Source organism: Cucumis melo, chromosome 1 (assembly GCF_025177605.1).
Source record: "Cucumis melo cultivar AY chromosome 1, USDA_Cmelo_AY_1.0, whole genome shotgun sequence".
NCBI lineage: Eukaryota > Viridiplantae > Streptophyta > Magnoliopsida > Cucurbitales > Cucurbitaceae > Cucumis > Cucumis melo.
This window is the reverse complement of record NC_066857.1, coordinates 20155257-20172466: the sequence shown is the minus strand read 5'-3', so window position 1 is coordinate 20172466 and position 17210 is coordinate 20155257. Positions and strand designations below refer to the sequence as shown.

Genomic DNA, 17210 nt, shown 5'->3' with positions numbered 1-17210 from the left:
TTCTTCAAGTTTATTATCGATAGAAATCTATCATTGATAGACTCTAATGCACAACACAGACAATTACTTTAAGTATTTTTTTTTATTATATGATTATATCATTGGAAGTTTATTGATTATAAAAATTCATCATTCATAGAAGCATTAACAATCAATTTTTACGAATTATCAAAACCAAACAAAAATTGTGAATCATGCGTGCTTCCATCATTGATAAAAATTTATAAGGTATAAAAGTATATTATTGATAGTGCACAATTACGAATAGATTTGTGATACAAAAATATTGGTGATAGAGGTGTATTGGTAATAGCGATGTATCAACAATAGATTGCTATCACCAGTAAAATGATATATTTCTTTGATAGAATCTTATTTGTAATACAAAAATATTGATGATAATATGGTATCAATGATAGATTTTTATAAAAGGAGTCTATCAATGAATGGTTACTATTAGGTTTATCAATGATAGTCTTCAAAAAGTGAAAATTACATGCCTTCAATGAGTTTTTTTGTACCTTTTTTATGGGCTAAAGGGTTACATTATAAGCAAATTTTGTTATATTTACAATTAATTTTAAAAAAGTATATGAATGATATACTTTTATAAAAGTAGTCTATTAATGACAGACTTCTAAATGTGACTTCCATTTGTGATAGAAGTCTACTACTAATAGACTTCGAAAGCTAGAAATTACGTGCCCAAAGCATTTTTTTTTTGTTTTTAATAGATGTTTTAGATATTTTATGTAAATTTTGATATATTTTCGATTAGTTTTAAGTTTGCTATTTTTACAAATATACTAGTCTTATTTTGTACATATGTAAGGAGTCCTTAAAAATTTATAAATGGATTATTTAAATGCTTATTATACTTCAATTCATGAATAGGTGACTAAGCACATGTTTTTCAAAATATAAAATACAACTTATTGCAACCAAAAACATGCCCTAATTTTTCAAAAGGTTTGTTTGTTTGTTTTTTAATTATCATAATGTTTGTAGGGTAAGTCAAGAAATTTAATTTGGTACGAAAATGTGTGGAAGAAAAAGTAATAAATAAAAAATAGAAAGTAAAGTAATTGTAGAATCAAAAAAAGCTTTTTGGGCCATTCCCTCCATTAGTTTCGTCTCCTTCCGGCTTCCTCCCTTTAGGCTCATCCCCACCGTTTAACTTTTGACTTAGTACCAAAACCCTATTCTGCAACAACGGCCATGGAGGACGGCTTTGCAGCTGAAAAGCTCTTCAATCAGGGATTTTCCTACACCTACGACGATGTCATCTTCCTTCCTCACTACATTGACTTCCCCACTGACTCTGTCCAACTTGCTACCCGACTCACCCGCAATATCTCTCTCTCCATTCCATGCGTTTCTTCCCCCATGGACACCGTCACCGAAACCTACATGGCTTCTGCCATGGCTGCTCTTGGCGGCATCGGTATCATCCATTCCAATTGCCCTGCCTCCCAACAAGCTGCCATGGTTCATGCCGCCAAGGCCCGCCGAGTTCCTATTTTGTCCAATCTTGTTTTCAAGTCCCCATCCGATCGGATTGACTCCGATGACGATTTTGCTTCTTCGCCCTTCATTTTAGTTACAGAGTCAGGTACCTCTAAGTCCAAGCTTTTGGGCTACGTCTCGTACGCGGATTGGACTTCCCAGGGGAACAAGGAAGTAAAAATATATGATTATATGGTTAATTCGGGGGCTTCAGTTCCGTGGAACTATGATTTAGGGCAATTGGACGCGTTTTTGGAGGAAAACAAGAAGGACTTTGTGCCGCTGTTAAAGGACGGCGAAGTTGTGGATGTTGCGACAAAGTCGGAAGTAGAGAGAATCAAGAGTTATCCAAAACTGGGTGTTGGGTCGGTTGCGGCCGATGGTTCCTGGCTGGTGGGGGCTTCGATTGGAACAAGGGAACATGACAAGGAAAGGCTCAAGCTTCTAGTGCAGGCAGGTATAAACGTAGTGGTGTTGGATAGTTCACAGGGTAACTCCAGTTATCAGATTGATATGATAAAGTATGTGAAGCGGACATATCCAGAGTTGGACGTGATTGGGGGAAATGTAGTGACGATGGCACAAGCCCAGAATTTGATTCAAGCTGGAGTTGATGGGTTGCGGATTGGGATGGGTTCTGGATCTATCTGTACTACTCAGGAGGTTTGTGCGGTTGGACGAGGACAGGTAGACCATCTTAACTCTCTACTCTTTATAGTGACCAAAGAAAGCAGAGATTGAATATTTAGCATTTGTTTCTTCCTTAAAAAGTATAACAAATTTAAAAGCGCCCATGGTTCAATGTGCTTTTTGACACTAAGCATTTTAATCGCAACCTTCATTTTGCAACTACCAGGGTATTTGGATGCTGATACTGAATCTTTGCTTTGCAAAACATAATCTGGCAGTCACCCAATATTCATGCTCTGCCAGCAGTCTTCTCTCTCTCTGTTTTTTTCTCAGGAAATACTAGTTTTTGCTTGGCCATGTCATGTGAATCCTTGTTCTCTTTCTGCCCTTTATAATACCTTCGTAAAATTTTCCTTAAGACACTGAAGTCAGTCTTTCCTCTGTTATTCTCAGGCGACGGCGGTTTACAAGGTCTCATTAGTTGCTTCGCACAGTGGCGTGCCAGTTATCGCTGATGGTGGAATTTCAAACTCTGGGCATATTGTTAAGGCTTTAGTTCTTGGGGCATCAACGGTAATGATGGGAAGTTTCTTGGCTGGAAGCACCGAGGCCCCTGGGGCCTTCGAAACGAAGGTATTTCTTTTCTCCTTTTCCCAAGTGAATGGTCACGGCTAGTTACCTTACAATTAACAAGTAACAAGTTCTTAAATATAACTGAGTCATTACTGCTAAGCTTCCCTCTACTGAGTATGCCTTTTTTTTGGATTTCTCTCCCTGTACTTAAAGGATTGATGTTTTAAATTTAAACTATTTTGTAACTTCATTGAGGTACATTTAGGTGGTAGAACTATTCATGCTTGTACTTGTTGACTTGACAACTTCACTCTGCATATATATGTTCTTTATCTTTTGGTCGTTTAAATTTCTATTAGGAGACACAAGTATAACTGCTCACAATTCACAGTTTTTGCTATTTTAAGTTATAAAAAGTGAGCGAAATCAGAAATGACTCATAAGAAGTTGGTTCTTGTCATTTCCAGAATGGTCAGCGTGTAAAGAAATATCGGGGGATGGGGTCTTTAGAAGCAATGATCAAAGGAAGTGATGCGAGGTACTTGGGGGATACTGCAACCCTTAAGATAGCTCAGGGGGTTGTTGGAGCAGTTGCTGATAAGGGTTCAGTCTTGAAGTTCATACCCTATACCATGCAAGCAGTGAAGCAAGGGTTCCAAGATCTTGGTGCTTCTTCCATCAAATCTGCCCATGACCTCTTAAGCTCAAAGGTTTTAAGGCTAGAGGTAAGGCGTTCTGTTTCTCCCCTTTAGTGCTTTGCTAGTTATGAAAATGAATTTGTTTAGAGTCGTTTTCATTTTGTTGGGTTTGCACATATGCAGGTCCGTACAGGGGCAGCACAGGTTGAAGGTGGAATTCATGGATTGGTCTCTTATGAAAAGAGATCTTTTTAAAAAAATCAATACATTCTGGCTATAAGCCGATCCCCTCCTTAAAGCGGGACTTGAACTGTCAGATGGATATTTCAGATATATATTGTGACTCATGCAATAATTTATTTACAATAAAGAGGGTTCAAGTCCATTATTTTAGTACACTTAGATATTTGGCCATAACGTAGACCACAGAGCTACATTTCTTATGTTATGCATGAAAAATCAATTATCACCAAATATATATTATTGAACTCCATTAAAATTAACACATCATAATGATCATACCCTCGTAACAAGCTACATTCTGTATGCATGATAATGATCACACCTTTTAAAAGGAACAATTTTAATCCTAAGTATATGATCAGGAGGGGCCTTACCAAACCGATATGAGTAACAAATCCAGAGTCATCTCTCCGCAGTGTCTATAATTGCAGTTATCTCAGCTCTTTTAATTAAGGTCTCAATAAATTGGTTGCAACTTGTTTAAATCTTCTGAAGCCATTTCCGGGCAGCCACCAGATTGGGAACCAGCACTGCCCCAGATTTTCTCCATTCCTCGACATCTGTTTTCTCAAATCTATCCAATAAAATATACCAAATGATGCATACATCTGTCGAAAATACATGGATACAAAGTTTACTATATGACACATTATGATTGGATGGTTTAAAAGAATGCATCAAAGTATTTTTCTATCGATAAGACCAGTTTTTTCAGTCATAAAAATTTCCCAATGATGTGCAAATTGTGATCTGAAGGTTTCATCATCTCTGAGCTACCTGTCCTTGTTTCTTTCTACCGTTCAACATATAATATTACAACAATTTTGATTCAGACTGTCTATGCCTTCAAAACAGAAAGTTGGGGAGAAAGTTCTAACAAATGCGATTGCTTGAACACGTTGAGAAAATTCTTAAACTGGTTAATGCTCCATTAGTAAACTTAGATAACTATTACGTTTCAAGAGGAGTCAGATTTTACCAAGTAATTATCGATAAATATACACACATTATTATTATGGCAGATACAACTAATGCAGGTCTCTTCTCTCCCTCAAATGTAAGGAAAGTGGAATCTAAGAAGGGGAGTATAAGGGAATAAAAGACAGACAAGTAGAGAAAGAGCTTGTGAATAGATGTCTACATCTACTTCCCATTATTGAAGTTTCAAAAGAACTTCTCCATCACCATGTTTACAAATTAACTTATTTCTTTTGTGTTTCGTTTGTTCAAAAGTTCATCCAGAACCATGGGTAGTTCGAATAAGGCTTTCGCAGAGTTCATCAACTCATGGGAAGTAAACCCATCATCTTTCCTGTAAAATAGATGCACAACACAGCTCATTTTCCAGAACAAATCCTTACAAGCTCTTGGAATTGTACTGTTCTCCTGCAAAACTAATCTAAGCAGTTCTCTTCTCGTCCTATCAACATCTCCTTTCATTGCTTCAGTGGCCTCCTCTTTGCTGAGCTTACCACCGGCACTAATCAAGTATAGAGACAAGGCATTCAGTTTCCCTTCACTGGACTCTCTCTGCAACAAAAACCAGAAGCGATTTATAAAGAAAGAAGAGAAAGAAGGCCTAAAAAAGCCTCTTAGCATAAAGGGTATTAATTCATGCAACTTGTTTTACTACTTACATCAAAAGTTCGAGTATCATTCAGAAGGCGGCCAGAAGTGCTCATCAGCTTAAAGAGCTTCTGGTATTCACAATTTCCAATAATTTCCTCAGGAAGCTTAGGTCCAACAAAGTAGAGCGTTGGAAGGACTATAGGCCCCAAAGCAAATGATACATAGCCATTTTCCATGTACTCATCCAATGATGGCACTACCTTATTTTTCAACCATTCAGCTTCCTTCCTCATTGACTCGAGCAAAGCCAACCACTGTATATCACAAACACATAATAGTTTTACATATTTTCTTGTCGAGTACATGAGAGAAACTTTAGAACCTACCAACACATATGTCATAAACTAATCTCGTTTATCAAGGGTCCAGTTCAAAAATAAACAAGACAAACAGATTTGGTGGTTGTTTTATTTCCCCTTATTTTCACACTCTTGAAGTAGTATAATTAGGCATAACTAAGCTGTATTCCCCTCCCTGTACCAAATATTATTAGTAAGTTAAACCAATGATTTAATAATAATTGCTTAAAAAATAAATATCTTACAATATCGATAACATTCCTCGTCACGCTGCGTCCTTGCCATGGTAAAGCTTTTTCTCCTATTTCACAAATTGTGCTATGAAGTGCAAGAAATATAATCTCAACCTCCTTGGAACAGTAACCCGCTTCCCCACTGGCATCCCACCTGTGGTTTATTTATTGAGAAATAGAGAGTTTGATTATACAGAATGCTAGGAGAGGAGAAATGAAAATGAAAATGATACTGAACCAATGGGCATCAACTTGAGAGAAAATAGAAGGAAAGAAGAAGTACTTTTCCACCAATTGTATAAGGTTTACCAATTCCTCTTCAGATCCTCCAACATCAAAGAAATCATCAACCACGGTTGTGAGTACCCCATTTTTTGCCCATGATAAGCGAGCATCACAAAGTTCTGGAGAAGTTAGGGTCGCGGCAGCAGAAAAATAGCAGTACGCTAACTTCTGTCTGGCAAATTTCAACTTGTCCAGTTTGTTTTCGATGACCCATCTATTCATACACATAAGAAATTAACATACCAACAAGTGTTTCTCATGTGCACTACAAATGTAGAGACTTGAGTCCACTTAAGAAGTCACAATGGCATTCAAAGCATATCATTTAATCTAGAAAAGTAGTTCATGGCTTCTCCCAAGGAGTGAAGAAAGCAGCAAACGTGAATATTTGCTTAACCCTGTGACCTATCTTGGATGCAAGTAATGTAATACATAAGGTTAAAAGACAAAGGGAATGATTCAGGGAATTATAGTTTATCACTAGCCTACCACAAAACTGATGAGTACGTTTGAATTTTTCTAGTACCAAACGAGTAAAATTAGATTTTAGTCCAAGGAAAAGTTATGCAAATGGTAATATCAGAATAGATATGTAAGACATTAATTTCCTCTGGTATTTTTTACGATATATTGCCTTTCTTATGTATTATTCAAAAGTTGATATAATCTGACACACACTTGATAGATCCCATCATCAGTTTATGGTTCAACCATCTTTCTTTATTTTTTATGAGAGAGTAGTTCAGCTAATCTCGATCTTTTTAATCTACAAATTTATTAATGCCTAGTCTTCACTTCATAGACTATTGTGTTTGTGACCCAGGCCTCGGGCGCTCAATACAAGTAAAGAAACATACAATAGTGGTAAAAATTAATCTTCACATGCTTGCAATTATATGGAAATGCCTACAAATGACCAAATCTACAAAAAGCAGTAACTTACTTTTCAAGCTCTTTCAGTTCCTTGCGATGTATGCATTGCAGGGTATTGAAATCTTCTACAGCAAGTTCCAGGAAATCTTGATGACCAAAATTTAAGCAGCTGATATAATTAAATCCAGTATTAGGTCTGTTCAACTTCCCCCAAGGTCCTCCCATCCCGAACATGCACACACACTAAGCAAAAGGACAAAAAGAACAAAGAGAGTAAAAGAATTTGTAACGTACGCATATGTTGTTTTTGAAATCCTGACAATGTCTCCACTGTAACTTTCCAGTGCTCGCTTATTTGATAAGCGTTCCAGAGTTGAATTATAGGGGAACTCGAAAGCATTAACTGCCTAAAGATGACCAGAGACAAAAGGATTTTTGGAATTCATGCTTCATTTTAAATTAAAAGAAAATGGGAAACAAATTATTTGAGTTTACTACTAAACATACCTCTTGTTTCACGAGTCTCTCAGTTCTATCAGAATGAACCGAACCACCAGATAATCCATGATTCAGGAAACGACTAGTCCAAGAGTTTATATTTTCCAGAATAAACTCATCCGGATAAATGATAATCTGGGAGGCCTTAAATAACTCTAGTGAGGCACCAAAGTCTTTTAAATGTCCTCCAAGGCAATTTGGAAAGAGATCTTCTGAGAATTGAGTCAATTGATCTAAAGAACAAATTACACAAATTAAACATTTTCTTTGATCCAACATCTCAGCTCTAAAATTCAATAATCACAAGACACCTGAAGAAACATCATATCCTTCAACACGTAACATCCGGAAGGCCATTGCACAAGTTGAAGCATCTAGGAATATATTTTCCTCTCCTTGCATCCAACATCTGATCTCGCAAATAGATTCAACAAAACCATTGATATTTAGAAAGGAATTCAACCACAGACTAAATGAACTCGAATTAAACAAACAGAGGATATATGCAGATGCATGGCGTTTGTTAGTCATGTAATTCATTGTGGGTGATTGGTTAAAAAATCATACTACCTGTACGTTTCATCTAATACACTTCTAATCTCATCTTTGAAATGGCGATCAATCCCCAGTTTTTGAAGGCTATCAACCATGTGTAAACGAGCATATATATCAAGAGGATATATTGCGGGAACTGAAAAACATCAGTATATGGCAAAAAAATTACAGAGAAATAAATGACACGTTAAGAAAGAAAAAGAAAGTAGAAAATAACGTCAGAGGAACCTGAACTATGAAACTTTTGTAAGATTGAGCGAAGGTAATTAAAGCAGCCATCATCATTTCTGTGCATAAAAGCCACTGCTGTGGTGGATGGAGAACTAAACAGTGATCCGTTCTTCCTTTGATATTGCATGACCATATCCCAGTCCTGTAACTTTCCAATTCCTTCTGAAACATACGCTAAATAGGCTTTTCCTCCTTCAGAGTTGCTACAGCAGCTTCAGAACAGATAGAATGAAAGGCCAGACAAAAGAAAGGAACAGTGAGGAAAAAAATTTCCTCATTCAGTAAAGGACCTAATTTAAAGAATACAAATCTAAGTATAACTTATAAATTACTGTAGTGTTCAAAGTCCTGCTCAATCACACTAAAAACTGAAGTAGAACATGAAAAATCAGAAAAAATTTGGATGCATCAATCAGGAATTTCAGATTTTAAAGAAACTATATGGGCAAAAAATCTCATATTTCCAAGAATATTAACTCAAAAAGGTTTAAATCTCATTTTTTTCTAATTTCTAAGCTCCAAACAACTCTTCATGCCAGGGAAAATTACCTTCTAAGCTCCAACTCTTTCTTTTGAACCAAAGCATCCACATTCATTGATGCCAAGGGTAGATTCAAATTCAAGTCTTTAGCATACTCAATCATACCAGGGAAAATTATGTCAAATCCCACAGGAGAACGTTGATTCTCATCAGTAGCTGAAGCTATATTAGACTTGATAAAACTAAGGGCTGCAAAACAAAGGAAATGCCTTGAGTTCATTACCGAATACTTCATGAAGAAGAACTCTAGGAAAGTGAGCATACCCTTGCTCATATGATCATGACCAATATTCCATCGTTTAAGAGTAAGAACACATGCTAATGTGGATAAGAGAGTGGCTTTCATCACCAACTGATGGTCATGGAGTATGCCCCATGATCCATCAGGGTTTTGATGATCTAATACCCAGTTTATGCACTCCGGAAAAAGAGGTTTATTAAGAGAGTTTGGAGAAGGGACCATTGCCACCCATGCAGTATCATATGCAGAAACTGAAAGTTCAACATTTTTGAACAATTTTTGGATTCTTTCTTTTGTATCTTCAAAGCGCTGTAAGAGCAGAAAGTAAAATATGTAACTTTGGTTTGAAAGATAACAAGGTGAAAAAAATAAGAAAGAAACGACATCATACCAAAGCTCCAGTTTTTGTTTTTGTGTCCACATCCAATCCAGGGAATAGAGAAGCTGATTGAGAAGAATAATTTTCACAAATCAGAAGGGTATGCATGAAATGTAAAAAAAAATGCCATAAATGTTATGTTACTCGCAAATATTTCCCCGGGTTTAAGACACTAAGAAAATAGGGGAAAGATCAATATTATGTGGATTTGATGTAAAAGATCATAAAACACATTTTTTTCTGTAGGACATTCCACTTGGGTCAAAACATTCTTCAATGACTAAAACTCTCTGCTCTTCGATTCTATATTACTGCTTGAGAGAAACAGTTTATAACTCTTCCACATAGAAAGAATCCTAAGAAATTGACCTTGGCATAAAACTAAGTTCATTCCCATTCATCTTAATTAAACCTTTACTCAACAATGCTCCCTGAATGCAACGTAGAAAGAAACTGATAAAGCGAGTAAAAAGAAGATGATATAGATGTCAAGGGAACTTGTTCCTTTATTCGTTTCGATTCTTCAAAGTTCCAACTTGACCATAAATCTCCTTTTTCATGAAAAGAAAAACATGGTGAATTAATCTATTGGCATCAGTTTCAATGCGAGTTCATGCTGATGCTATAAAACTATTCCACCCAAACTCAAAAAGAGATGAATTAATGAATTAAATGGTGGTCTATCCAGAACATCGAAGGTTGGAAAACGCAGACTTCAACAGGAAAGCAATATTACGAGTAAAATGAGAAACCCAACTTAAGAGAAGTTGCTGTGATTTAAAAACAAAGAAAGAAAGAGAGAACACAATCAAATCACAAACACAGTCAATCAATTGGTAAATAGAACCTGAGGAGGAGGGAGTAAAACATCCAAGGTTGGTGGGTCGGGAAAGATTCATGGCTGATATATTTAGGACATGCAAAGAAATTGGGGAAGAAGGATCACCCGTGATGAGGCATATTTACATTCAGTAGAAACAAAGAAGCAAATGGGCAGAAGAGAAAAACGATACTCGGGGGTTACGTTGAGGAATCCAGAGGTGTAACGGGCGTTGCCAGCTTCACTTCTCGCTGCATGCCTTGTAAGAACTTTTCCAGCTATGGTAGGTTGGAAGGCCAGTGTGAAATTCTTCCAGAGGTTTAGGTATGGGTTTACAAGTGTTGGGCAGTGGCAGGTGAATAGTGCTCCCCACACTGCTAACCGCAAAAGGAGAAATGAAATGGACACCGCAGCAGTCATCAATTTTGTTTCCTTACGTGGCTATATCCAGAATTAGTCTGATAGGGAAACCAAGAAAGGGTCAAATTTCCAAACTTTGTACCAACGTCAGAAGAATAGGGTCCAGCGGATGAATGACCTCAAATGGTCCAACTCAAAATGGAAAATTTGCATGGCCTAACATCAAAGGTCGAATTGAAAAATGGATATTTTTTGGGTTTTTTTTTCAAAAATAGAAAAAAATTAATAAACTATTTACACTTCATCAAATAAAATCAATAAAAGATAAAATTCATTACACTTTTAAATATTCTATTTTTGACAATTTTCCTATTTTTGACAATCAATGAAAAGGAGCATTTTGCTCATTTATCACCATATAAAATTACTACTTTAACTTTAAATACTTTCTTCTTCTTTTTTCTTCGTTTTGCAACTTTTTTCTAATCTTTTGTCATTTTCTTTTTACTTTCTTCTTCTTCTTCCTTCATTCTTCTTCTTTTTAATGAAAAAACAGTACAATGTCAAACTACATAATCAAGATAGGATCAAAGCTAATAACTGAGCAAACATCATGAGTGACAAATAAGAAGAGATCATAACACAAAAACATTGATAACCCAGTTTAATGTCACAACACCTACATCTAGGGTTGTAAACGGGTCGGGTTGGGAGACATTCTCAACACAATTTATATTTTTCGGGTTGGTTGGGTTGACAACCTGAATAACCCAAACTAATTTTTCAACCCAACCCAACCTGTAAAATATGGGTTGTGTTTGGTTGAGTTGGCAACCCGAATAATCCAACTTAATTTTTCAAATCAATCCAACCCGTAAAGTATAGGTTAGGTTGGGTTGTCGAGTTGTATTATTTTTTTTTCATTCATAATGTTTGTAAAATTTAAACTCTTTTTTAATGAAGATGTTATACTATCGGATTTTTTCACCATACAATTGTTTAGCTTCTATACTATCACGATCATTTACCCTACAACCTCCTACACGATCGTTTAGTTTTTTATAAGATCCTTCAACCTCTTACACGATTGTTTAGCTTTCTAAACGATTGTTTATCATCTTACACAGTCGTTTAGTTTTTAACCTTCAAATGATCATTTATTTCTTACACTATCGACTAACTTTCCATACAACCGTTTACCCTACAACCTCATATGCGATCGTTTAGCTTTCTGTACGATCGTTCAACCTCTTACACGATCATTACTTCGTATACGGTCGACTAACTTTCCATACGATCACTTAACTTTCTACATGATCGTTTAACAAAATAATCCCAACTTCACTTTTATTAAATAAATGATAAAATATTAGGTTAATTTTCATAAATATAACAAACTGATAAAATATTTACTGGACGTGTAACAAAATGAAAAAGTTCATGAAGCTAACTATTTTTTTAAAATATTTCAGGTTTGCCTTTCCTTTTTATCATCTTTCTTCTCTTCCTCTCTGCGATTTTTTCTTTCTAATGTCTTTTTCTCTTCTTCTTCTGCAACTTTTTTAAATATTTTCGTTTGCCCTTCCTTTCCATTGTTTTTCTTCTACAATTTTTCTTTTCCTTTCGATCGTCTTTTTCTCTTCTTTTACAATTTTTTTTCTCAAACTGTTATTTGGTTGTTTAAGATCGTGTGTCAAATATAAAAGATTGTGAAAAAAATTACGATTATGTATCAAACCCAAATGATCATGTACCAAAAAATCTTGAAAAAAATCGTTTACGATCAAAATTAAACAATCGTGTAGGAAAGATTAGTCAAATCTAAACGATCATTTACCAAATATACTATGCGCACTGGGTGCCAATTAATCACACGAGCATTTTGGTGTTTCTCATTTTGAGTCTGCAGACTTTTTCTGTTTTAAAAAATACAATGTAAATATATATATTTTTTTAAAATTGTTCTATACAATGTAAATATATATATATCGGATTGGGTTGGGTTGAACTGAATTTTTCAACCTTCAACCTGAGATCCAACCCAACTTGAAAAAACAAAAAGTTTTCAACCCAACCAAACCCAACCTACATTTTAAACTAACATAACCCAACCAATATAATATAGGTTGGGTAGTCCGGGTTGTGAGGTTATTCAAGTTGGACTTACACCTCTACGGTTACATCTGGAGGTCATGAACCCGATTGAAGAGATATTTTATAGAATATAAACAAGGTTTATAAGTACAAGTTTCTTATCATACTTAATATCTTTTAGATACTAAATAAACCTATACCGAAAAATCCAGGTTTTTCATGGAATCTACCTCTGGATTGGTTGCTTCTTGATTCAGATTCATATCACATTGTGCAGGCTCCCATTGAGTAATGATACTTTAGTACGATGCTTCTTGCTAGGCTCCCTCTAACATCAAAGATCTCTTCACTCAAGTTCTCTATTTAGTCATTGACTTGGTATATGATACTCCTCACTACACATACACAATATACATATGGTAGGAACTCACCTACCAATCGAACTAGTATCTATATGGCGGGACAATCTTCTTGAATGATGATTATCTTGTTTGTAAAAAAATGCTTACATATGACAAAAAACCATATATAAATATAACCACCCGCACGTTGTAATCAAGGACAAAATCTCGATAAATAGCAACAACTTAAATGCCCAAAAAGTACTGAATCTCACATAATCTTTCAATTGGATAAAGGGCAACTTCAATTAAAAAGAGAATAAATTAAATGAAACATGTCGTCAAATAAAGCATAATATTAACAATTCTTTTTTTTATACTTCTTTCTTTTGTGTTTTTTTTTAGATTTCTTCTTACGTCTTTTTTTAGCATATCTACTCTCTCTCTCTCTCTCTCTCTCTCTCTCGTTTCTTTAAGAATCAAGCATCAAGTTGGAAACATATTGTGGGCATTTTAGCATCAATTTTGGCCCACTTTTCCTATCAGCCTCGTAACCGATAATTTCAACGTTCTTCAACGTTGGTTTCAGCCGATTCTTCAGCTAAACCATGTCTTGGTTTTTGGGTCGCATCTGGGCTATTGGGCTCCCTTCTTTTTAGGCTTATCATTAGAGGCTCTTCACTATACATACATAGCCTCTCGGCCATTTCCATAGCAACAACAATTCCACTCCTCCAAATCTTCTCTCTCATTTTGTATCCATCTCAATTTTCTATAATTTTCAAATATTATTCTGACCGTTCTTTTTGGTTTGTTTCTATTCCTTATTTCGACGAGTGCACATCTGAGTAAAGGAGTTGTGTCAACCTTGGGGAGCAACTAACAATACTATTGGCACCTCAGCCGATTGTAATTGGTTTCAAGACAATGGTTCGTCATGACACAACAATTTATTTTGTTCCGACATTCATACCATATTTTTCTATCAATTTGAAAGAAATTAAAACCAATGTCGATCAAGAATTTCAATAAAGTTCTTCAGGATCTGTTCAAACTCGAACCACTTGATGGAACAAATTACCTCTGATGGTCCTAGAAATTACTGATCTTTTTCGAGCAGCTGGAAGTTGACTATGTTCTTACATTGATCCTCCGTCTGATTCGGAATCATCCAGTTCTAGCTCAATACCAGCATTTACCTCTTATCTAGAATCATCCACGGGTCCTCCTGTCGTTGACCAATGGAAGCAAGTACCTACAGTCGATCCCAAGAATCTGCTAAGGCTATCTAGAGTACTTTGGAATGGTGGAGAGGATGCCGACAAGAAAAATTATGTCATTGGAAAATGGCTATAGTTTCAAATGACGAACAACAAACCTATTGTACAGCAAATTCATGAATATGAAAAATTGGTGCCAATGTTCTATTCGAAGGAATGGAGATGTGTGAAATAGTCCAAACAAATGTACTACTCAAGAAATTTCTCCCATCATGGAATGACTACTGAAATCACCTGAAACATAAAAAGGACTTGAAACTTCAGAAGTTGATCAACCATATGCAAACGGAAGAAGCCAATAGATTGAAAGATAAGCTCGTTTTTCTAGAAATCTAAATTTTTTAATACTAACCTTGTTGAATCTTCTACTGATAACAGAGACAGGTCCAAGCAGTTCAAAAGGCAGAATGAGAAAACTCACAAAAGAAGGGACAAGTCAAGGTTGTCGGGGAAAAAATCAAGAAGAAGAAACTGATATGTTATGTCGGTGGAAAGGAGGGACACAAATCCTATCAATGCTACCAAAGGAAAGGGAGGCTAAACTAGAGACTTGTACCATAAGCCAATCTTGTTGAACAAGATGACTAAGTCATAGCAGCTGTTGTGGAGGTCAACCTTATTGAAAATAAGACTGACTAGATTCTCAATACTGAAGCTTCAAGATATTTCTGCACTAATCGAAAACTTATCCATGACTTCGAAGACATGGCAGATAGAGAATGTGTGTTCGTGGGAACTCAACTACTGCAGAAGTACTTGGGAAAGGGAATTTTATTTTAACATTAACTTGTGGAAAAACTTTAGCTTTGAGTAATGTTTTGTATGTCACTTCCCTACGTAGAAACCTGGTATCTAGAAGTTTGTTGAATCAAGCTAGTCTTAAGATTGTATTGGGAGGTGACAAGGTTATCTTCACAAAGAACGAAAACTTTGTTGGTAAGGGGTATCTGTCTAATGGTCTGTTTGTACTTAATACTGTTTCGATAGATGCAAATGCTTATAGTTCTGCTTACATAGTTGAATTTGTTGATATGTGGCATGGTAGATTAGGTCATATAAATTTTGTATTAATTAGGAAGTTTAAAGAATTTAGACTAATTAATGCATCTGAATCACATGAAACTAGTAACTGTCTTGTTTGTGTAGAAAGTAAATATTTTAAGAAACCTTTATAATCTGTTGTGACTAGAAGTACAAAATTGTTAGAATTAATTCATTTAAATCTAGCTGATTTAAAAAGCACTACAAGTAAAGGTGGAAGAAATTATCATGTATCTTTTATAGATTACTTTTCTAGATTTACTAAGATTTATCTTATAAAAACAAAAGATTAAGTTGGTAGCATGTTTTTGAAATTTAAGGCAGAAATTGAAAATCAATTTGGTAACAGAATAAAAAGATTAAGATCAAATAGAGGTGATGAATATAGTGATAAATCTCTTAAGGAATTTTGTGAATCAAATGATAATATTCATGAATTTACTATCCTTTATTCACCACAACAAAATGGCATATCCGAGCGGAAAATAGAACCTTTAAGGAAATGATGAATGCTATTTTATTAAGTTCTAGATTATTTGATAATATGTTTGGAAAAGTCGTGTTGTCTACATGTTTTGTTCTTAAAAGGGTTCCTCACAGAAAACTAGACGAAAATCCTTACGAACTTTCGAAAGGATATGCACCTAATCTTTCTTACTTGAGGATCTAGGGATGCATAACTAAGGTACCATATCCTACATTGAAGAAATTTACAGTTGGGTCTAAAATTGACTTTATATTTATTGGTTATGCTCAAAATAGTGTTGCATATAGGTTTATGTGTTTAAATGACAAAACCATAAGTGATCTAGGGATGTAAAGTTCTTTGAGCATGTTTTTCCCCTAAAAAAAGAAATTAAATCTCTGTCTGTTCCTTGCTTGTTTAACAGTATGCTTGATCTTGAAAATCCTTCAGATATTAGTAAAGCATCAAAATCTGAAACTGTTAATACTTCTAATGTAATATGTGAATTAGAACCTAGGAGAAGTAAAAGACAGAGAACTGAGAAAACTTTTGGATTGGATTTATTAAGCATCTTTATAGTGGAAAGGTGCAATAAAATTGGCTGTAATTTGACGAGGCTTAGGTTGTATCTAATAGATAAGGATCCTTAAAGTTACTAAGAAGCCTTAAACTCTATAGAGTCGAGTATGTGGAAGGAAGCTATTAAGAGTGAACTAGTTTCTCTGACCATGAATCAAACATGGGAATTAGCAGGCCTTAAAAAAGGAAGTAAACCAATTAAGTGTAAGTAGATCTTTAAAAGAAAAACAAGACGACATGAGTCAAAGGTACAAGACTAGATTAGTAGTGGTAGGGTATACTAAAAAAACAAGGTATTAACTACTTTAACATGTATTCTCCTGTAACCAAGATAACTCAATTAGAGTCTTGATTGCACTAGCTGCCATACATAGTCTTCTCATTCACCAAATGGACATAAAAACTGCTTTTCTAAATGGTAATCTAGAAAAAGAAATTTATATGACAGAACCAAAAGGGTTTCAAATTACTGGCCAAGAAGATAAAGTATGTAAACTTAAAAAATTTCTCTATGGTAAAAAAACAAGTGATAACTTGTAGAAATACAAGTTGTTATAGTCTTTTAGATAGAATAATGAAGTCAAAAAGCGTAGTAAAAGAATGAAAACACATAGTTTATTTTGTAAATTCATATGTATTTGGAAATGCATTGTAAATAAGCCTACATACTCGTTTTACCTCATTTTTGGTGTCTTAATGTAGGAATAGAAACAAAAGAAGAAACTAATGAATCATAGAGGATCTTGCACAAGACCTATGTGTGAAGAGCCCGTCTGACAAGTACAATTTCTAGGCGAGGATCTACGCCAAGGACAAGAGTGGTAGTTGGAGTTGATATATGTAATGCCCCAAATTAAGGTAATCTTATTCTTAAT

At 35.2% G+C, this 17210-nt stretch overlaps 2 protein-coding genes across 6 annotated transcripts; one reads left to right on the top strand and one right to left on the bottom strand.

The window, feature by feature from the left end:
- The first annotated feature begins 1084 nt into the window (after window positions 1-1084).
- LOC103489623 (inosine-5'-monophosphate dehydrogenase 2) lies at window positions 1085-3745 on the top strand. Its single transcript, XM_008448854.3, has 4 exons — window positions 1085-2193; window positions 2590-2769; window positions 3177-3434; window positions 3531-3745. Exons 1-4 carry the CDS (start codon window positions 1219-1221, stop codon window positions 3600-3602), a joined length of 1485 nt encoding a protein of 494 aa, XP_008447076.2. The 5' UTR covers window positions 1085-1218; the 3' UTR covers window positions 3603-3745.
- A 968-nt stretch (window positions 3746-4713) lies between these two features.
- Window positions 4714-10596, bottom strand: LOC103489622 (ent-kaur-16-ene synthase, chloroplastic). 5 transcript variants are annotated; one of them, XM_017044875.2, is made up of 14 exons: window positions 10202-10595; window positions 9367-9419; window positions 8999-9284; window positions 8743-8923; window positions 8191-8396; window positions 7978-8098; window positions 7719-7816; window positions 7417-7640; window positions 7204-7316; window positions 6980-7078; window positions 6035-6250; window positions 5764-5905; window positions 5228-5473; window positions 4714-5120 (listed from the first exon to the last, which is right to left on the bottom strand). In XM_017044875.2, exons 1-14 carry the CDS (start codon window positions 10251-10253, stop codon window positions 4788-4790), a joined length of 2370 nt encoding a protein of 789 aa, XP_016900364.1. In that variant the 5' UTR covers window positions 10254-10595; the 3' UTR covers window positions 4714-4787. The 5 variants fall into 5 exon arrangements, with proteins under 5 accessions (XP_016900364.1, XP_008447073.1, XP_008447074.1 ...); XM_008448851.3 differs by having other exon boundaries at window positions 8191-8405; window positions 10202-10594; XM_008448852.3 differs by having other exon boundaries at window positions 8191-8405; window positions 10368-10594.
- Between the last annotated feature and the right edge of the window lie 6614 nt (window positions 10597-17210).